The 23,164-nt window shown below is 42.9% G+C and overlaps 1 protein-coding gene and 1 long non-coding RNA gene across 3 annotated transcripts in view; one reads left to right on the top strand and one right to left on the bottom strand.

Moving 5' to 3' along the window:
• The window catches only part of LOC118149215 (uncharacterized), a 69,737-nt gene that overhangs the window by 25,711 nt on the left and 20,862 nt on the right, over nt 1-23,164 (bottom strand). For both annotated transcript variants that reach the window (XR_013529479.1, XR_004736537.3), the window contains exon 3: nt 409-518. This is a non-coding gene — a long non-coding RNA (uncharacterized LOC118149215). The remainder of the gene's footprint in view (nt 1-408; nt 519-23,164) is intronic.
• Nucleotides 22,128-23,164, top strand: part of XPR1 (xenotropic and polytropic retrovirus receptor 1) — a 233,740-nt gene continuing 232,703 nt past the window's right edge. The window contains exon 1 of the mRNA XM_002760310.6: nt 22,128-22,379. Within this exon, the coding sequence (XP_002760356.1) occupies nt 22,311-22,379 (69 nt within the window). The 5' untranslated portion in view covers nt 22,128-22,310. The remainder of the gene's footprint in view (nt 22,380-23,164) is intronic.

Below are 23,164 nucleotides of genomic sequence, written 5' to 3'. Positions count from 1 at the left end.
CTTTTATCCCCAGCAACAGCAGCAAACATGTGGGTGGCTGTTTGGCTGCAGCTCTATGTAGCTATAGAGGTTGTCTGCATTGCGCCCATGCTGTTTTGATTGTTGTTAATAACTTTTGTTTGTTGGTGGTAGTGGTGTTAAAATGATGATGGAGAAGAGGAAAAGCACTCTCTGCCTTGGGCCTTTCAAATATGCTCGTTCCTATCTCAGAGTGATGACACAGAAGCACAAGGGCATTGGCTGACACTGTTCATTGATGATAGGCCTGCCTTCAGCTGCTAAAGAGGAAGTGACATGGAGAAGCAGAAAGGAGGATGTGCCTGCATTTTAAAATACACTGCCTTGTGATGCAGAAGGCCTGTGAAACATTTGAGATATTGAACCCTAGATAAATGGAAAATTACTCACATGATTTTGTATTTTTTTCCCCAATGACTCCAGTAATCCGAAGGAAGATTATTCCAGTTAAATGACTCATCTAAAACATGTTTTCGACTGTATCTTGGGCAAAGATGAATCTATTCAGAGACAACAATTTATTATTTAACGTTTTGACAGGTCTACAAAAGTACAAGTCAATTGAGTCCAAATAAAGAACTGTGCTATTTTTAATGACTTCTAGATGTTCTTGGCAGAACCCAGGCCAGGTTTTGTTAGAGGAAAGAACAGGTTTATGGTTTTTTTCCTTCAGGTTTTCACATAAGATTTGATAATCGAAATAATATTTTAAAGGAATAGTCAAGAAGTAGCCCTGACAGTGTTTATGAAAATATGATGAAAGGGTTAGCAAGGAGAAAAAAGAGTAAAGTGAAACTAACTGCACCCTGGAACTAGACATAGATGCATCTATTAAAAGAGAAAACATTGGAATATTTTTAGTACTTCATTTCTATTAGGGCATAGATTGTTAGAGCATTTTGAACATTATGATGTGCTTTTCCTTTTCCTGTAACAAAGGCATCCCATCCTTTATAGATGAAAAATACCCCCCATTTGAACTTTATCATTCAAATGTACAACACATCTTATATAGGGTTTAATATTTTTACTATGTTTTCAAACATTTCAAAGCTGTAATTTTACTTGATAAGCATGCATTATCATCAGGTAGGCACGCATGGTTATCTTCCTGTTTTATTAAGGAGGCAATGAAGATGCAGGTCACATAGCAAGGTAACAATGAAATTGGAATACACTTCTTTAGACCAAGCATCCACCGTAGTTTTAGGCACAAACTCATCTTCATTTTCTTTCTTTTCCCATTAGTCTTTGAAAAGTTTTGTTTGATGTATAATTTTTAAAATCTTTCTTCTGAAGGAGTGACAAATGAGGGTTTTGTTCCCTTGCTGGTGAAAATTGATATTATATTGCACTTTGAAGGTGCAAAAGGAGTGAATTGGCCCAATTTTGCCCTATATCACTTTCCAGTACCTTCACTTGGAATGACTTACACTGTAGTTAATTGCAGTTACAATGAAGAAATTAACATGGGAATGTCATAATAATTGAACCTATAATTGAATATGTAATTTCAAAATAAGGGCTTGAGTAATAATATCATTGTGCAACAATCTGATTTCCATCCCTCTTATTTTTCCTGTATTATACAGTTTAGTTCTTTATTATCATATATGCTTCATGTTTGTGTGGTTTTATACCAACACATCATCAGTAAATCAAATGTGGGAATTCTCATTTCTTTTGTGATCCTACATCTAAAAGGTTTTAGTCTTTAGACCCCTGCTGAAACTTTCTCCATTTAAAATGGAGAAATAGTTCATGTTCTCTCATCTAAGTAGGAGCTAAAATTTTAAAAATAAATAAATAAAATAGTTCATCCTCTATTATTGCTGTAATTATTATTTATTTTAGTATTATAGTATTTATAATACTGTATTATTATTATTATTCATTTTTTTGAGACAGAGTTTCACTCTTGTCGCCCAGGCTGGAGTGCAGTGGCTTGATCTTAGCTCACTATAACCTCCGCCTCCTGGGTTCAGGCTGGAGTGCAGTGGCGTGATCTTAGCTCACTGTAACCTCCGCCTCCTGGGTTCAGGCTGGAGTGCAGTGGCGTGATCTTAGCTCACTGTAACCTCCGCCTCCTGGGTTCAGGCTGGAGTGCAGTGGCGTGATCTTAGCTCACTGTAACCTCCGCCTCCTGGGTTCAGGCTGGAGTGCAGTGGCGTGATCTTAGCTCACTGTAACCTCTGCCTCCTGGGTTCAGGTGTTCTCCAGCCTCAGCCTCCCAAGTAGCTGGGATTTCAGGCCTGCATCACCATGCCTGGCTAATTTTGTATTTTTAGTAGAGATGGGGTTTCACCATGTTGGCAAGGCTGGTTTTGAACTCCTGACTACAGGTGATCTGCCTGCCTTGGCCTCCCAAAGTGCTGGCATTACAGGCATGAGCCACCAGCCCTCCCTGAATACTATGAATTTATTGTCTGCCTTTCATGTTGATTTTATTATGCTCTGAAATTTTCCATGCTCATTCATTCATTTATTCATTTATACATCTATACATCTAATACAGCGAGCATGTATTGTACTCCATAATATTTAGCATAATATGTTGTAACTATCTGTTTCTCCTTCTAGATTCGAACTGTATGGAACAGAGACTATGGATGTATAATCTTCTCATCTGAGGAAGTCTCTGGTAGATCATAGGTGCACAATCAAAGTATTTTGATAAATGGCATCTAGTAAAATGCCACGTACCTGACAGGTAACGATTGAATGCTATCTACCGGTGAAGATAACACTGCTTTTTTAACTTTCTGTTGTAATCATTTTTCTCATAAATGAAAAGTTTGAAATATCTGAAAGAATAAAACTCTACCTTTTGACTGGAATTTAAAATTGCATTACTATGCAAGATCCTATTTAGATAAAACAAACAAACAACCTATTAGGGAGGTGGGTGAATATCGAATGCTCCTGAAGCATTAAATATTTTATCAATATGTGTGATTTTTCAGTAGATTGATATATGCATGTCATAATGGCAAGAACCCTTAGGTAGGGATCGATATATACTATATTTTAAATCCTAGTAGAATAAACAGAAAATGATGAAAAAAACAGTGGATAATTATTTCTATGTTCATTTGAAATTCTACCTCTGGTAATAACATGCCACTAAATGCTTCTGCTTGTTCAATTTTTCATTTGCAAAGGTAATCCATGCTTTAAAACCTGGAAACCTCTGAAATATGCATCAGGCAGGAGGCTGGTGTGGAGATTGCCTTGAGGTCAGGGCTTTCAGCTCCTTGGTTGCTGAGTCTGAGGTTTTCGCCAAAGGCCATGAAATATCCCTTCATTAACGGGTTCTTGGCAGCAAATATAATTAAGAACTAGCCATAGATCAGAATGTTGTAAAGGGATAAATATCTCCTGTGGTGTGAAAATAGGACCAAAGACGCTGATCCTATGACAACAGTTCTATACAATCATCACCCTTTAGCTGGTGGTGATTTGATTTAACGAAATGGTTTGGAATAAAGCACCTTTGTAACAGTGGTGGTTTCTGACACATAGCACAATCTCTTGTGGTTCTGGCCTGCATAGAGCGTAGCGGCTTGACTCCACACGTTGGCAATTGCTCTTTTACCAAAGCTCTTCCCCAGGATCTCTCATGGGAGGCCAGTTAGATGCATGTTTGCACAGGCGGTAAATAGGCTGTTTTCCCTGGAAGTTATCCTCTTCTGTTTCCAGTTTTCCCGTAGAGGGTCACTCAAGGGTGATAAGAAGTTTACTCCTCCTTGAAGGCTGAGCCTGTTGTCGCTATGGCTGCCAAAACACAGCCTCAAAGAGACAATGATTTGAACCTGGTTTGCTGACTGCTGTCTCTAGACTCCCTGGCACCACTCAGTTTGGGGAAGAAAAAAATATACCTGGTAGCATTCAAGTCTAGAATTGTAATGAAGTTATGGTAACCAGATGTATCTTTTTAAAGGGATTAACCCAGTGTTCCAGGAACCCTTTTGAGGATAATAAATGCACTTTCTCCAAAGGAGATAGGAATAGGAAATCTTTCATTGTGCTTATAGAGGTTAGATTTTTTTTTGTAATCAGACCCTTTTTGAGTAGGGAGGAGGTAGCTGTTTGTGTTATATAGATACACCCAAGTAGGCCTTTGTTTTCACCTGGGTCAAACAAAGTGTGTGATTCTCTTATGCCAAGGTCCCGTAAGCATACCAATTACACTTTGCTGAAGTCTGCTGTAACACGGTTGGATGGTGTGTTTAAAAGAAAACTTCAGAACCGTCTTGGGCTGGGAAGGAGGGATTTTGAAATGTTAATATTTGCCTTTGCAAGATTATATACTGCTGATAACCCCTCAGTTATATATTGCTGATATCCTATAACTCCCTCCTCTTTTGGCTCACAATACAGACTCGAACCATTTGCCAAAATCTCTTTTCACACCCTTGGCACTAGTCAAACTGGATTTCTTGCCATTTCTGGAACACAATATCAAATAAATATTTATCAAGTCCATGTTCCTGCCAGGTATGATATCATGTTGAAGAACAGAAGTTCTTCAATGTGATTAGTTATTATTCATTCTTATATTCAATCAAAAAATGCTTAATGAGCACCTACTATCTATCAGGTGTATACTAAGAAGTGAGGGTGTGGCTATGAATAGAGCAGACATGTTTCCTGTCCTCATGGAACTGACAGTGTAGCAGAGGAGATAGATATTTAATAATGTCATAATATGGAGGATGGGAAGATATGAGACAGAGCAAGGAGGTCTGACGCTGAGGAAGGGATGTTTACACATCCCTTCCTGAGTCAGGAAGGAATTATAGGAATCAGCCAGGCCGGGCGCAGTGGCTCCCGCCTGTAATCCCAGCACTTTGGGAGGCCGAGGCGGGTGGATCACAAGGTCAAGAGATCGAGACCATCCTGGTCAACAAGGTGAAACCCCATCTCTACTAAAAAATACAAAAAATTAGCTGGGCATGGTGGCACGTGCCTGTAATCCCAGCTACTGGGAAGGCTGAGGCAGGAGAATTGCCTGAACCCAGGAGGCGGAGGTTGCGGTGAGCCGAGATCACGCCATTGCACTCCAGCCTGGGTAACGAGAGCGAAACTGCATCTCAAAAAAAAAAAAAAAAAAGGAATCAGCCAAATAAAAAGGATGGTGGTGAATGGTGGGCCTGAGGGAAGAGTCTGGAGGTATGCAGGCAAGATAAGAACAGAACAGGGGCTGGACTGCAAGGCCAGAACTCTTGGTTCAAATCCTGGCTTGCCACTACTTTCCTTGTACTTTGGGTAAATCACTTGACTTCTGTGCCTCCATTTCCTTATCGTCAAATGGGGATAGCAACAGTACTAATCTCACTATTGTCCTGATAAATCAGTGGCTATATGCTCAGTTCACAGTAAGCATTACGTGAAGGTTATTATTTTAACAAGGAAGTGACGGTATTTTGAGTTACTCTCTAGCCTAGAGTGTAGCATGTAAGAAGCACAAAGCAGAGTAAGAGGTGAGGCTAGAAAAGCTCATAGAGCTTGGACTATGAGGGACCCAGCCTGGAGAGAGGTCTTGTAAACCTGTGAAGGATTTTCTTGATTGGTACAGCAGTAGAAAATCATTGAAACAATTTAATCAGGTCAGTGACACAATGAGGCTTGTATGGGCCAAGCTGGTGGCCATGGAGAGGAGCCAAAGTGTGTGGCTTGGTAAGCTGTCTGGGAGGTAGGCTTAACATTTGCTTATGGATTGAAAGTGTGAATGAGGAAGAGGGAAGAATAAAGAACGACTACCTGGACTAGAAAAGGGCCAGAGTGCTTTTGTGTCCAAATAACAGAGAGAAATCCAGGAAAGCTGTGGATACACACGTGTTGACAGGTTTAGTGGTGAGAGTTGAGGGATATTTTTTCTAAGGTCTTGTCTTTGTTCAGTGCTAGGAATGCCCTGCTGGAGGTGAGCTGAGAAATGGGGGTGCGGGAGGTTTGAGGAACCACAATTTGGTGAACCACATCATAGTGAACAGGAGAGGGCATTTACAAGGGAAACCAGGGCAGGGTAAAGAACTCTGATGAGGTTGACGATATTTACTTTTTAGTGGCACCAGACTGCCTAGGTGTGAGATTTTCTCAGCAGCTTTCGGCAAATCTTAGATGCAGAGGAGATGAGCAGCTGAGAGCTCAAGGATCAGGATAATCAGATGATAATATTACTGATGTTATCCAACATATATTGAAGGTTTACTAGGTGCCAGTTACTGTTAAGAGCTTTACATACATTATCTCATTTACTTAGTTGTAGGCTGGTCTTAAAGTTGCACGAAGGTCAGGTGCTGTGGCTCATGCCTGTAATCCCAGCACTTTGGGAGGCCAAGGTGGGTAGATCACAAGGTCAGGAGATTGAGACCATCTGGCTAAGATGGTCAAGCCATGTCTCTACTAAAAGTAGAAAAAATTAGCCTCACATGGTGGCATGTGCCTGTAGTCCCAGCTACTTGGGAGGCTGAGGCAGGATAATCACTTGAACCCAGGAGATGGAGGTTGCAGTGAGCTGAGATCACGCCATTGTACTCCAGCCCAGGCAAAAGAGCAAGACTGTCTCAAAAAAAAAAAAGTTACATGAAATGTACTAGTTAGTGGCACATTGACCAAATTCAAGTCAGCAAATAAAAGCTTAGCTCTTTGGCATTTTTATTTTTATGGTTTTATATGTAAATTGTGTTTCTGTGGCTTCACAAATCTGTGGGGGGAAATTAGGGTCAAAATGACAGGAATGAAACATCTCCCTGGCTCTGTCCTATTCACTCTGAAAAACTCTCCTCCTGAAATTCTGTGTTAGTTCCCCAGGGCCTCTGGAGCAAAGCACCACAAACCCGTTGGCTTAAACCCACCAGAAGTGATTGTCTCACAGTTCTGGAGGCTAGTCTGAAATCAAGATGTCAGCAAGGCCATGTTCCCTCTGAAACCTGTAGAGGAGGCCCGTCCTTGCGTCTTCCTAGCATCTGGTGGTGGTCGCCAATCCTTGGCGTGCCTTGGCATAAAGCTTCCTCACCCCAGTCTCTGCCTCTGTAGTCACTCGGCATTGTCTGTGGATCTCTGTCTTCATATGGCATTTTCATCATTTTTCTTTTTCTTTGAACCGGAGTTTCACTCTGTAGCCCAGGTTGGAGTGCAGTGGCATGATCTCAGCTCACTGCAACCTCCGCCTCCCAGGTTCCAGCCATTCTCCTGCCTTGACTTCCTGAGTAGCTGGGACTACAGGCACCCACCCTTCATTTTCATCTTCTTCTTTTTTTTTTTTCTTTGAGATGGAGTCTTGCTCCGTCGCCAGGCTGGAGCACAGTGGCACAGAATCGGCTCACTGCAACTTCTGCCCCCTGGGTTCAAGCTATTCTTCCGCGTCAGCCTCCCAAGTAGCTGGGACTACAGGTGCGTGCCAAATGCCCGGCTAATTTTTGTATTTTTAGTAGAGACAGAGTTTCACCATGTTGGACAGGATAGTCTGGGTCTCTTGACCTTGTGATCCACCCACCTTGGCCTCCCAAAGTGCTGGGATTACAGGCATGAGCCACTGCGCCCAGCCCATTTTCATCTTCTTATAAGGACACCAGTAATATTGAACTAGGGCCCAACCTAATGACCTCATCTTAACTTGATTACACCTACAAGGACCTTATTTTCAAATACGGTCGCATTCTGAGGTACTGGCAGTTAGGCCTCTAATATATCTTCCCAGAGCACACCCTTCAATCCATAATAAATTCCTTCCAATTAGTTCTGAAAGTGCCCAGGATGCTCCTGGGTGGTCATGAGCTAGTATTCTTTGTTTCAGCATGCATTTCTTCTGTCCTGTTTTGGTTTGTTACAGCGCTGTCTCTCATGCTGCTGTCAAGATCAAAGCTTCAAAAAGCCTCAGAGAGACAATGCTCACCAAAGGTACCAGGGTCTCCTTGATGCTGTTGCAGCCTGGTCTCCTGTCCTTTCCCCTCTCTGATCCAAGCTTTCTGCTGTGTCAGTTCTGAGTTCTCACATGCTCCATATGGCAACCTGCCTTCCTTCTTGTAGTCCCCAGTCATTTTATATATTGCAAAGTAGTGCTCTACATTATGCTTTGTTTTTGTCCACTCCTCTGATTGTCCCTAAGCTCCACTGGACTAGGGGACAATCAGAATGACAGATGCTGTCTGGGGCTTAATTATCCTTCCTGCTGATACTGACCTTGAATCAAACTCGTGAGCCTTACCTCTCTTTCCCCTGGTCTGATGGTTATTATGGAGCCTCTTGGTACAAATAAACTTCTGCTATACCCAGACATGTCCGGAAATATTAACAGAAACCCTGGGGGGAATGCAGCTTAGCTTCTCAAGCCAAGGCTATGGCTTCCTATGATATATTTAAATTAATTACATCACAAAATATTTATCCACAGCCTAAGGCTTATTATCAATAACTGTTGGGTTGGGCTATCTACTGGGACTGCTGCTGAAGATATAAAATATTATCTTCTGCCCAAGTAGAAAGGGATTTCTCTATGCCCCTCACATTTAATGTCTACTCTCCTTCTCTTTCCAAGCCTGCTAAATAAATTGAAATGTTTGATTTCAGTCCACAGCCCCTTCTAGTCAATGATAGCCTCTCACTGCATGTAATACAGCCATGCCTGGTAATATTCAGCTATAGTACATCTTGCTTTCTGTTTCTTATGAGAGCTCCTATCATTAAAGTAATGATAAATGTTTGTACCTAATCCTCACTACGATAATTTACACTTTCACCACAATAAGAAAAGGTTGACTGTCATTATATCTGAGTATCTTTGATCCTAACCTACCTCTAGGTGTGATGCCTTTCTTCCCACTCAAAATATCAACCTAAAGTTATTAATCAATTAATTAACCAACAAATATTTATTAAGTGTTTTTTATGTGTTCTGCATTAGCAGAAAACAGACGAAGGAAATTACTTTTTTGGTAATTATTATTTTATGCTCTTCAAACCCTTTACTAAGTCATCCATTCTAGAAACACTGAGTACCTACTCTGCTTCTAAGGGGTAGAACAGAAGCCAACAGAAGCAAAACAAACAAAATCTCTACCTTCTAAGAATCCATTATCCAGGTGGAGGACCCAGACCTTAACAATCTTACAAATCATATATATCCACCAACTGTAATAAGAACGGTAAAAGAAATGCATAGGGTCGTATGTACGATAGGGAGAACTGAGTTAGAATGGGCATGGATAGTCAGTAACAGCTAAGTTGAAGTTTGAAGGCTGTGCAAGAAGAAAGGAAGGAGAACATCTCATGCAGAAAAATAACACCTGCAAAAGACCTGACATAGGTAAGAGCTTGGTAGTTGGGTGTGGTGGCTCGTGACTGTAATCCAAGTGTGTTGAGAGGCTGAAGCAGGAGGATCACTTGTAGTCAGGAGTTTGGGACCAGTTTGTTGCCCACAACATAGTGAGACCTTGTCTCTACCAAAAAAAAAAATTTAAATTAGCTGAGTGTGATGGCATGCACCTGTAGTCCCAACTACTTGGGAGGCTTAGACAGAAGGATTACTTGAGCCTAGTAGTTTGAGCTTACAGTGAGCTATGATCGTGGCACTGCTCAGCCAATGACAGAGCAGAACGTTGTCTCTAAAAAAAAAAAAAAAGAGCTTGATGCCTCAAAAAAAGACCAGTGAAACTTGTGCACAGTGGAAACACGGGAGTTGGGTGAAAAAAGATGACAGAGACCGAGAACAAGAACCAGATTCTCTGTGGCCATGGTAAGTGCTGTGCCTTGAATATGTTCCCCAAAAGTTCATGTGTTGAAAACTTAATCCCCAATGCAACAGTGTTGAGAGGTGAGATCTAAAAAGAGGTAATTGGGTCATCAGGTCAGAGCCTTCATGAATGGATTAATGTCACTATTGTGAGAACAGGTTAGTTATCACAAGAATGGGTTGTTATAAAACGAGTCCAGCCCCTGCTGCCTTTCTCTTTCATAGGTGCTCACCTTCACCTTCTGCCATTGGGATTACTCTCTCCAGATGCCAGCAGCATGATCTTGGACTTCCAAGCCTCCAAAACCATGATCCAAATAAACTTCTGTTCTTTGTAAATTACCCAGACTGTGATATTCCATTATAGCAGCACAAAATGGACTAAGACAGAAAATAAGTACTATAAGTGGAGTTGCTGCTATAATGGACACCTGAAAACGTGGAAAGGGCTTTGAAGCTTGGTAATGGGTAGAAGCTGGAAGACTTTAGAGAGGCAGGATAGAAAAAGAATAGGTTGTCATGAACAGAGCATTAAGCATGTTCCAGGTGAGGGCTCAGAAGAGAAGACTGGGTCCTACAACAAAGCCACAAAAAAAAAAAAAAAAGAAGAAGACTAGGGAAAGTATGGAGCTTCTTAGAGATTACGTAAGTGGTTGTGACCAGAATGTTGGCAGAAAAATGGACAGTAAAAGCCATTCTGAGGTCTCTGGTGGAAATGATCTGATGAGGTCTCGGTTGGAGATGAGGAGCTGGAGTACAGGCCATCCTTGTTTTAGAGCAGCGAAGACCTTGGCTGAATTGTATGCATTACCTAGGACTTTATGGAATGCAGAATTTAAGAGCAATGAGCTGAGATATATGGCAGAAGAAATACCTAAGCAGCAAAGCATTCGGGCTGCTGTGTGGCTGCTTTGAACTGCATACAGTGAGACGTGAGTCCAAACATATGACTTAAAGACCTAGTTTATAGTTAAAAGAGAAGGAGAATGGAAAGATTTGGAAAATTTGCAGACTGGCCATGTAAAGAGTGAAAAAGCATGTTCTTGACCCTTTGCTAAAATATTGGTTCAGTTAGAAGGGAGCCAGAGGCTACTCATAAGACAATGGGAGAAAGACCCCAAAGGCATTTCAGAGATCTCTCAGGATCCCCCAGATCACAGACCCAGAAATCTAGGAGGTCATAGACCCTCAAATCACCATGCTTATTACTCCTGGAAAAAATAAAGGCATATATTGAAGAATCCATTCATGTTGCTATGTGGAGCCTACTGTGTTAAGTGCTGTTAAGAGTGAATAACATAGGCATGATTCCTATCCCTCAGGAGCTAGCTGCAATTTGGGAAAGGTTATTTCTCCAACTTTAAAGGTTTAAGTGTTGGCAGAAAATAGTGATTCTTCTTCTTTGATCAAAGCATCTGTGAGACTCATAAAAGACAAAGCCGTGTCGGGCAGAGCTACATAATGGCCTACAGCAACTTTTATAGCCTGAATAAAAAGCAAAAAGCTCTTTTAAGTAACCTAAACAAATAATCTAAACCGCTATTCCCTAGTCATCTTGATTCAATAACAAAATAGCCAAGCCTTATGCCTTTCCATTGTTTGATTGATTTGTTTGTTTTGCTTTTTGGTCAGCGCTTAGGTTCAGATAACAGAAAACCACTGTAGCAATTTTAAGCAGAAAGGGCTAAATATGGGGAATAAGGTGCTTGCAAATTCATTAGAAGGGCTAGAGGAGTGGGCTGCTGTCTAAGAAATCAGAAGGACCCTAGAGAAATTCCTGGATTCCAGGGGATGTTCATTCCTATTCTAGTTTGCTCACAATGTCGCTTTTATACCCTATAACCTGAGGTGTAACTTTAAAAGTTCACTACCTCCAACACTGTAATATAAAATGCTAGAGAAAGAGGAAAAACTAAACAAAGGAAATTCGTTACGGTATTCATGGCAAAACAAGGAAGAAAACTGGGGTAGCTAAGACAGACCATATTTCTGCATCTGGTCCCAAGTCCATAGTTGATATTTTTGACTTCCTTCTACTTCCAGCTCATGTTCCTTTTTTACCCTCAGCCAGCACCTCAGCTAGTCATGCTACTTTACCTGATGCAGTAACTCAAACTTTGATTTGAAGGGGTCTCAGCCCTTGCTGATCCTGCCTGTTGAGTCTCTAGGTGGAAGCTAGCTTTTTCTCATTACAAAGCCTAGATGAGTTAGCAGAGAGCCAAGAGCCACAAGAAACAGGTACAAAACCTTTGTGGCTGGGTCCTTATATGAAATAATGGAAGGTGATACTACCACTCCTTGGTTTCTAGACTCCTGCTGTTTTACAGGGAGAAGCAACACTATGTGTTGGCTATTGGTTAGAGAATTATCTCTTCTATAGCACAGCACCCCAATTTATCAGGCTGGTGTTGACTAGCTGGTACTGTAGGTAATTCTACCATTTTGTAAGGGCATGTGCTTATAGGTGATGGGACACATGGTGAGACCAGTGAAATCCATAGACATCTCTTTCTCTCACTTCTTTGGTAGAAGCAATGCTGAATGGGACACTGTTTCTGTGGTGGTGAATAAAGGTGTTCACAGTCAGTATTGCTGGCAGAAACAGAGCTACCAGAAAAGTCAAATATACATCTATAATGAGTATCTATTCCAGTGATGATAAATTACTGTCTCTTTCCTTCACCCCCATGATGGAAAGAAATGGATGCGATTAACCTGCCACCACATATTTGACTGATCTATTTCTACTTCAAATATGGTATTGTATTAGGGGCTCAACGTTGGTTTCTGTCACCAGCAGGTTAAACGATCAGCAGTTGCCAAACAGCCTTGGTGAAGGAAGGCAGTAGTTTGGAGCCCTTGCTTATCCTCCATCTCTGTTACTATGGCTACATTAACCATGACTAAGCCCCAGGGTGGCTGGGGTAAGAGGCTAACTGACATCTATAGACAATAATTTTGTGTATCTGATTATTGGTTATCTCTTTGGCAACCGCTGTGGGCAAAATTCTTAGTCCCTAAGACCCATTCAGGGTTTTCAGCTACAAATAGGAAAATGTGACTCCCGTTAATTTAAGCAGAAATAGATTCGATTGGATGGCTTTGGGTAGCTCTCAGTATGAATGTGAAGGTAGGTAAATGACTCTAGGGAAAGGCAAGCCCAAGAAAGTTTTACAGTTAAGAACAGAACAGAGGACATGTCGGAGGAACTCAGGTTAGGACCTTGACTTTGGACAGTCCAACTTGGGACACTACTGCCATTTTCACTGCTGGACTCTTTTTTTGTGAGACAGAGTCTCACTCTGTTGCCCAGGCTAGAGTGCAGTGGCACAAGGTCAGCTCACTGCAACCTCCACCTCCTGAGTTCAAGCCATTCTCCTGCCTCAGCCTCCTGAGTAGCTGGGATTACAGGTGTGTGCCACCATGCCCAGCTATTTTTGTATTTTTAATAGACACAGGGTTTCATTGTGTTGGCCAGGCTGGTCTTGAAATTCTGACTTCAGGTGATTCACTCACCTTGGCCTCCCAAAGTGCTGGGATTACAGGCGTGAACCACTGCACCTGGCCACTGCTGGACTCTTAAATCTGCCGCAACCTCTGAGAACATTCTCTGCTTATTGCTGTCATTGAGTATTTACACATGAGGGAAAATCCCTGACAGAGGCATCTGTTTGGCCAAATCTGGGCCACAGGCTTCTTGTCAAGGAATTGGGAAAGGGATATTCGCTCATTTTAGGCATAGTGAACTTGGATCTTGCCTTCCAACAAGACTTAAGAGTTGGGGGAATCCTTCCATCTAGGAAGAATTCAGATAGGCAAAACCTGACAGATGTGTACCATATCCGCTAAGCCTCAGTTTTCTCATCTGTGCAATGGAAGCAACAATGCCCTTTTAAAATCTTTGTCCTTTGCTATGATATGTTACCTGAATATCCTTTTTATCCTTATTCATTGCCATGAGGATTAAATTAAACAATGCTTGTAAAATGCAATACATTTTAGTTTTTATTATTACCTCAGTGTCTTTATCTCCTTGTCCTGAAGCAATTTCTGTAATTTCTAACCTTTAGTTCAACCATCCTTCCCCTCAATTTCTGCTCTGGATCCCTAGAATGACCAGTAAAACCATCCCGGTTGTCTCTATTACAAACGATTCACTTCCAACCACAAGGGGCCCTCAGTGCTGCTTGCATACCTCCTGCCCAACTCTGTTCCCATTTCCCGGAACCAGTGGATTAACTTGTCTTCTTCAGAGAGGAAAGACAGACTTTACATGTAAACTGCCTTCAATTCTCTCCCATCCGCCTATTAATTATTGCTATCATCCCCATTCCCAAGTCTGAAGTGATGTCAGGTCTCTCCTCCTTTTAACGGCTAATCCCTCCCTCTGTCTGGGCTATTTTGCCTTCTCTGGGCCTTTGCTTGGGCTTCCTTCCCTGGATTTTTTTTTTTTTTTTTTTTTTTGAGATGGAGTCTTGCTCTGTCACCCAGGCTGAACTGCAGTGGTGTGATCCCGGCTCATTGCAACCTCTACCTCCCGAGTTCAAGCGATTCTCATGCCTCGGCCTCCCAAGTAGCTGGGATTACAGGCACACACCACCACGCCCAGCTAATTTTTGTATTTTAGTAGAGACAGGGTTTTGCCATGCTGGCCATGCTGGTCTCGGACTCCTGACCTCAAGCAATCCACCCACCTTGGCCTCCCAAAGTGAGAGGATTACAGGCATGAGCCACCACACCTAGCCTGGATTTTGTGTCTCTTAGTCTACTGGTTTCTTCTCTGTGGCTTGCAGTATCGAATGCTGCACAGACACTTTGTGACACTTATTGGATACCACTGTTCTGGGGTTATTAAAATAGAACCCTTACTGTTTTTGTGGATTTGATCAAGGTACCTTGTCAAAATTAAAGGCAACATAGAAAAGTGAAAGGAATAAAAATTACTTGAAATCTCCAACTCAGAGATAACCATTCTGAGCATCATTCTTGATATTGTCTCCCTGTTCTAATCCATGTGTGTACGTCTGGTTTTACATAGAGAAAATGTATATCCTCTTTCTTTACTGTATAATTATTTTTTTCTTTCTTCACAGAATCATTCCCATCAGAATATATAAATCCCGTTGTTTCTCCCATTTAAAAAACACCCTCTTTTATTTTATTCTAATCTACATATCACCTTATTATCTTCTCCCTTTTATGGAAACATTTCTTGAAACAATGATGAATTTCACTGCATGGATTTCTCCTCCAGTCTCCTTTGTGAATTTCTCCTCATCTTCCCAACCTTTAAGCATTGCCTAGGGATCTGTCTTACCAACCTCTTCTCTTTTTGTGAACTCTTGACATCAAATGACCCTTTCATCTTGGCCTCCCCAAGTGTTGGGATTACAGGTGTGAGCCATAGAGCCCAGTCCCTCTTCTCTTTTCTGTCTACACTCACTCCCTGGGTGATCTCATGGAGTTTCATGGCTTTAAACACTGTTCTTATTCTGTTGACTCAGACATCTATATTTCTATCCAGGGCTTCTCTACTGACCTCAAGACGCCAAGTTGCCTATTGGACATTTCCACCTGCATGTTTGACAGGCATCCTCAATGTAACACACTCAAAACTGAATTCTCGAGTTCCTTCCTCCACTCCAAACCCACTTCTTCTGCAATATTCCCAACCTTATTTTTCTGGTCACTCGGACAAAAGATCTTGGAGTCATCCTTGATGTCTCTCTTTTTCTCATATCCCACAGCAAATCTGCCAACAAATCCAGTTCCATCTACCTTCAAGATATATTGAATTTCCAATAGTTTTTTTTCTACCTCTGTGCTTACCCTCTGACCCAAACCATCATCATCTCTTCCTTGGATGATTTCAATAGCATCATTATACTCCCTGTGTTGTGGGTAGACAGTATTTCCCTAAAAAGATAAATAGAAATCCTCATCCTTGATACCTCTGAATATGATCTTATTCAGAAAAAGTGTGTTTGTCAATGTAATCAAGTTGAGATGAAGTCAGACTGGATTAGAGTGAGTTCTACTCCAATAAGACTGGTACCTTTATAAGAAGAGAAAACAGACACGAGGAGACAGAACAGCATGTGAAGACGCCGAGACACATGCAGGGAGAACAGCATGTGATGGTGGAGGCAGAGGCTGGAGTTACGGGGCTACAAGCCAAGGAATGCCACGCATTGCCAGTGACAATAGAAGCTAAGCGAAAGGCGTGGAACGGAGTCTTTGCTAGAGTCTGTGAGAAAGCACAAGCCTGCTGAACCTTGATTTTTAGACTTCTGGCCTCCAGAACTGTGAGAGAATACATTTCTGTTGTTTTAAGTTCCCAGTTTGGGGTAATTTGTTATGGTAGCCCTAGGAAACCTAATATACCCTGCTCTTCCTTCTCCCCCTGAAGACTATTTTCCACACAGCCAAAAATGGTATGATTTATCTCATTAAAGATATCACTCAAAACCGTCATTTCCTCAAATGGTTAAACATAGAATTCCCATATGATCCAACAATTCCACTGCTGGATATATGCCAAAAAAACTGAACACAGGGACTCAAGCAGATACTGGGTTGACAAGTCTATTGTATTTTAAAACTGAACTAGGTCCCACATAATTCTGAGTATGAGCTGTACTAAAAATATATTTACTCCTGAGACATGCTAGTTTATTCCATTTCAATGGGAGATACTGCCTAAGATTTGATCTCTCTTCATTTCAGCTCTTCACCTTTGAGCATGATCACCAGTCTTGTTTTTTCAAGCAACAATTTGACTTTATCACATGTAATTCTAAGTTTTAGAACAGTTACTTTGTGGTAAGTATAACTCTTCCAGAGCTTAGCATTATGTGTGATAAATATAACGTGTTCCGACTCAGCACTTATGAATTTCTAGATAAATTGCCGAGTATACTATGAAGTTCTCATTCCGGGTCATCTTAAAACAAGTACACAGAATAAACACAATTTATGATATACAAAAACAAAATGCTGTTCACTGTTCAGCCGTTTGTAGCCCTTTGTGCTATCAAAGCCATTTTCCCGAGGTTACTAATGACTCTCTACTTGCTAAACCCAATGGCTTAGGAGTCACCCTACTCAACTTCTCTGTGACACTTGACATTGTCGATCACTGCCTCCTTAATGAAATTTTCATTTTATGACTTCTTTGACACTACTCTCTCCTAATAGTCTTGCTGTTCCCTCTGACCACATCTCAGCCTCACTCCTTGACCCATCTTCTTTGTCAGGCTTGCACCAGGATGTTCCCATGGGCTTTTTTCCTTTTCACTCTATGCTCTCTCTCTGCAGATTTACCAGACTTAATTATCACTTAAATGTAAATGGCTCCTCAGCTTTCAGTCTTAACTTCTCTTTCTAGAGCTCTAGATCAGTCTTTCCAACTGGAGTACTGCATGTTCCATTGATTCCTTCATGTTTGCCACATCTCATAGTGCCCCAGACCTGCTCTCTGCTTTCATTTCTCATCTCAGTTCATGGCAACAGCATCTACCCAGTCACTAGAGTTAGAGTCACATGCCACGCCTCCTTCTGTCCATGATCCCGACTGGCTGGAGTTGTTGCATCCACAGTCAGCATCATACAGTACTCAAGAGCAAGAACTCTACATCTGTGTTGCCAGGGTTCACACCCAGGTTTACCACTTACTAGGGGGGTGCTCTTGAGTAAGATGCTTAACCTCTATGTCTGACTTTACTCATCTATAAAATGAAGATAACAATAGTAGCTATCTCTTAGTGTTCTTGTGAAGCTTTACATTTGCATTTGTAAAGTGCCTAGAACAGTGCCTGGCACATGTGTTACACGGGTGCTTGTTAATAGATTTGTCTTGGGTTTGTCCTCACCCTAGTCCATCCTTCAGACTGCTGACAGATGTTTTTGTGGAGCTACTAATTTTTATGTTAAACCAGGGGCCAGTCACTATGTTAAGTGTTTTATATGTGCAATCTCATTGAATTCTCCAAATAACATGTGAGGGAGGTGTGATAATACCCATTTAAGAGATGAGGAAACCGGGCTTTAAGAGCGAGTGCACTTTGCTGAAAGTTACACAGTTTGTAAATGTCAGAGTTGAGATTTTAATTCAGGCCTGTCTACTCCCAAGAACTAGTGTTCCAAACCAGGAAGCTACACTATTCTGCTTTTCCAAACCTGAGTTAGTCACTCACTGTTTAACCTTCTTCAAAGACTCCACGCTGCCTATGCTGCCATGAACTATTCCTTCACGATCTTGTTGCAACTTAACTTTATTTCCTACAACTTTCCTCCATGTAGCCTCCTCATTCCTTCTTCCTTTCCCCTCTCTTTCCCTCCTTTCCTTTGTTCCTTTAACCTCGATTGAATGCCTGAGTGCCAGGCACTGTGCTAAATTGGAGAAAACAAGAGATGAGCAGTTTGTCTTCAAGGACCTCATAGTCTGATACAAATTATTATTGACAATACAGTAAGGGGAGTGCACTCGGGTGATGTGGGAGCCAGACTGGGAGACAAGGGGCAAGAGCAGGGAAATGTATTAGTCCATTTTCATGTTGTTAATGAAGACATACCCAAGACTGGATAACTTATAAAGGAAAAGAGGCTTAATGGACCCATAGTTCCACATGGCTGGGGAGGCTTCACAATCATGGCAGAAGGTGAAAAAGGAGCAAAAGCAGGTCTTAGGTGGCGGCAGACAAGAGAGTGTGTGCAGGGGAACTTCCTTTTATGAAACCATCAGATCTCATGAGACATATCCAGTATCACAAAAACAGCAAAGGAAAACCTGACCCCATGATATCTGCCACCAGGTTCCTCCCAAGACACATGGGGATTATGGCAACTACAATTCAAAATAAGATTTGGGTGGGGACACAGCCAAACCATTTCAGACAGTTTCTTTGAGAGAGGACATTTGGCTGCTTTAAAGGATACTCTGGTTGGAAAATTACCTGTTGTGATTTAACAATTCTGGTCCGGGCACAGTGGCTCATGCCTGTAATCCCAGCACTTTGGGAGCCCAAGGCGGGTGGATCATGAGATCAGGAGTTTGAGACCGGCCTGACCAACATGGTGAAACCTTGTCTCTACTAAAAATACAAAAATTAGCTGGGCATGGTGGCATACACCTGTAATCTCAGCTACTCAGGAGATTGAGGCAGGAGAATTGCCTGAATCTGGGAGGCGGAGGTTGCAGTGAGCCAAGATTGTGCCACTGCACTCCAGGCTGGGCGACAGAGTGAGACTTCATCTCAAAAAACTAATGAACAAACAAACAAACAAACAAACAAACAAAAACAATTCTGACTTTTTGCTTTTTGCCTTTGGGATCTTTGGGGTGTCCTTTTCCCTGTCAGATAGTTAGCTAAGACTGGATTTCAAACTCAGTTCTCTGATCCTTGGATGTTTGTTTCCTTACACATACCTCAATTATAACATGTATCGCATGGTAGTTTAAGAACTGTTGGTCTATCTTCCCATCTTTTTCTTTTCTTTTTTGAGACTTGAGATGGAGTCTTGCTCTGTCTCCCAGGCTGGAGTGCAGTGGCGCAATCTTGGCTCACTGCAACCTCTGCCTCCTGAGTTCAAGCAATTCTTGTGCCTCAGCCTCCTGAATAGCTGGGATTACAGGCATGTGCCACCAGGCCTGGCTAATTTTTTCTTTTTTTTTGTATTTTTAGTAGAGATGGGGTTTCACCATGTTGGCTGGTCTTGAACTCTTGATCTGAAATGATTTGCCCACCTCGACCTCCCAAAGGGCTGGGATTATAGGTGTGAGCCACCACACCTGGATCCATCTTTCTGACTAAATTGTGATTTCCTCCAAGGAAAAGACAGAGTCTTATTTATTTTTGAACTGTCCTTCATTCCTAAAGTGACATGACTGGAATATCATAGGTCTCAATAAAGCTTTGTTAATGAAGGGCTGTTTGCCTATTCACAAAAGAAAGTCTAAGTGGGGGGCTCTCCTGATTCAGAGTAAATCAGAATCGGTGTTCAATAAATACTAAGTATTTGATGATTCTATCAGTAAAACATCCAAAAATAATGCTGGGAATAGGAAATTTATTTATTTATTATGAGACAGGGTCTTGCTTTGTCACCCAGGCTGGAGTGCAGTGGTGCAATCTCAGCTCACTGCAACCTCCACCTCCCTGGTTCAAGTGATTCTCTCACCTCAGCTCCCTGAGTAGCTGGGTCTACAGGTGTGTACCACCACATTCTGCTAATGTTTGTATTTTTAGTAGAGATGGGGTTTCACCATATTAGGCAGACTGGTCTTGAACTCCTCACCTCAGGTGATCCTCCAACCTCAGCCTCCAAAGTGTTGGGATTACAGGCGTGAGCCACTGAGCCTGGTAGGAAATTTATTATTAAATCTACTTCTGTGGATAAATTAACATTGTCATGTCCTGGGTGGCAGGGCTCTGGATCAGGCATGAGAAAAATCAAGAATTATTGTTTTTTAGAGAGAGTTTTGAGGGTTTTCTTACTTCCTTGGGTTGGGCCATGTTCCAGAATTTTGTGCACAATTAAGGTGTGTAGGTGCTGCTGGGAGCAACGTGCCATGGTCCACCAGGGTTGCTACTAAGAATTTACCATTCTAGTCCATGACTGGCTGAAGGCCCAGGAATAGGAATCTCTTTTGTAGCTGTCCCTGTTTCCCTCTTCCCAGGTGCAACATACAGCCATTTCCTTTCTGTGGTCTTGCCTCCTTCCTGGTAGCACAGACGTTCCTTTTTGCCTGTCTCTTTCTCCTGGCAAGGTTTACCTCCAGCAGAGGGGAATATTTATGGTGAGCAGAGGGAGGTCTGAAGTGAGAGGAGTCCTCACTCTTTTTTTTCTTTCTTGCTTTCTTCCTTTCCTTTTTCTCTCTCTTTCTCTCTTTCTTTTTGACCCTGATTACCCTTTACCAGAGGTAAAGGCTTTTATACAGAAAAAGCCAGAAAGACTCATAGCCTATGTCTATTTTCCATCTCCTGTCATCTGTCTCCTGGGGAAATGATTGCAGAACCCCTATTGGCATGAATTAAGGGGAAGGGAAAGGGAAAAAGTACATGGAGAAACAAAAGACTACAGCAGAGATTTATATCTCAGAATACTGCCCCAGGCATAGTAGTTCCATAGTAAATCTTGAAGTCTTATCAAAATTGTGAGGGTTAGGCTGACCACTGTGGCTCATGCCTGAAATTCCAGCACTTTAGGAGGCCTAGGTGGGAGGATTGTTTGAGCTCGGGAGCTCAAGACCAGCCTGGGCAATATAGCAAGACCCACATCTCTCCCAAAAATAAACAAAAAAGTTAGCTTGGCCTGGTGGTGTGCACCTGTAGTCCCAGCTACTCAGGGGGCCGGGGTGGGAGGATTGCTGAAATTTGTGAGGTCAAGGCTTCAGTGAGCCATGATGGTGTTATTGCATTCCAGCCTGGGCAACAGAGCAAGACTGAAAAACAATTGTTAGAATTAAGGGACAAAGTACATGTAAGAGGTTTAGAACAGTACTCGGTACAGGGACAGTGAGTCCTCAATAAATTATTATGTCTCCTCCACCCAGGGCAGGACCTGGGTTTCTGTCTTAAATCGAGTCTTCCAAGACAATCACTCCCACACTCAATGTAGTACAGAGCTATATGAGTGACTCTTCCCATGTTTCCCAGGGACAGTTCAGCCTGGACACTGGGCTTGTTTCTGGTATACTGGGGTGGGCTTAGAGCTGTACTTCTAGGGGGTTCTCTTTCCTTCGAACATTGTTTTCCCTCCCAACCCTCACCCCCAACCTTAGGAAGCTCAGTTTACAATTGCAGTTGGTACCTGCGCTTGGTGTTTTTAATGGTCTTTCTGATAGCCCCCGGGATTAGACAATTACACTGAAAGTCATAAGCAGCATGCACTTTTTGGCATTGATGTCTTTAATTAAATTCAACGAGCATTTATTGAGCACCTAGATTATGTAAAATACTGTTCCTTTAAATACATTTATTTAGTCGTGAACTATCTGCTTTAGCAACTTAGTTAGGATTAGTCCTGATTCCAAAACCAAAAGCCAAAAGGTTTTATGAAGAATAAATATTAAAACGGAAAATATTTCCACAGTTCTTTGTGAACATAAACGTCTTGTGTGGATCATTGTTGCTACGGTATTAATATTAATTGCAATAACAACACTGCTGCTTCCCAGGCCGGCGGTAGAGCAGCAGCTATAGGCCAAGGAGCTAGACTGAAGAGGTCCGGGGAGGGGCCTGAGCACGTACAGCCCATAAGGGGCGGAGTCTTAAGAAACGTACCCAAACCCCACCCCTTACAGCACCCCCTTGGTCAGGGCGGTGTAGGCGGTTACCATGGCGATGACGTCTAGAGGGCGGGGAGGGGCGGAGCTATGGAGAGGAGGAGGAAGATGGCGGGCGGGCGGCTCTGAAGAGACCTCGGCGGCGGCGGAGGAGGAGAGAAGCGCAGAGCCGCGCCGCGCCTGGGCCCATGTGGGGAGGAGTCGGAGTCGCTGTTGCCGCCGCCGCCGCCTGTAGCTGCTGGACCCGAGTGGGAGTGAGGGGGAGACGGCAGGATGAAGTTCGCCGAGCACCTCTCTGCGCACATCACTCCCGAGTGGAGGAAGCAATACATCCAGTATGAGGTACTGGCAGCGGCCGGGGTGTGGGAGGATTCGGAGGGGCCACCTTGTCGCCCTGACGTCCACCGCCGCCTTCCGCTTCGGCTGCCTCACTATGCCCGGGCAGACTTTGACCAGCTGCCGCGGGGAGCCACTGCGGCATCCCCGCCGCGGCCGGCAGCCTCCTGGCCCTGCTGCCCTTCCCCTCCCCCGCAGCCCCGCTGCCGCCGGGGTAACGGATATGCAGGCGGAGGGCCGGGAGGACAGGCGCAGCCCGGGCCGGGGCCGCGGAACGGTGGGAGGGTGAGCTGCAGGTGGGGGAGTCGCGGTGCGAGGGCAGCTCCGGGGCGCGGCAGTTCCACGCTAATCCCCTTCTCCCCACTCGCCCTGACCTCTCGTCCCCACCCTGGGAGAGCGCCCCCTCGCCAAGGTTAGGTCTTGTTTCTCTCTCCTCACCTCTCACCAGGGAATCCTCTTCCAAGAGAAGCCCCTCCAGTGATTTCCTTCATTCCACAGAGCCCTTCGGCTTTTTCTCACTTGCCCGCTATTGACAAAGGCTTTGTAACGGGGTTGAAACTTGACTTAAGTGTGTATCACATATGCAGTGGTTATAGTTTTTGTAAACACGTTGTAATCAACTATTCTGCGTTGATAATAAGACTCTTTTTAACTGATTGCATGAAGTCTACAGAGTAATAACATCTGTTTTTGCCTCTTGTTTTGGAATGGAGGGAAGATAATTACATTTTTATATTTTCTGTTAAGTTTTTGCTAGCTGGGGAGAAAATTGGTATATTGTAAACAATATA

The sequence above is a fragment of the Callithrix jacchus genome, chromosome 18 (genome assembly GCF_049354715.1).
Source record: "Callithrix jacchus isolate 240 chromosome 18, calJac240_pri, whole genome shotgun sequence".
Classification (NCBI taxonomy): Eukaryota; Metazoa; Chordata; class Mammalia; order Primates; family Cebidae; genus Callithrix; species Callithrix jacchus.
Note: the sequence above shows the minus strand (reverse complement) of the source record. Positions and strands in the feature narration are given on the sequence as shown.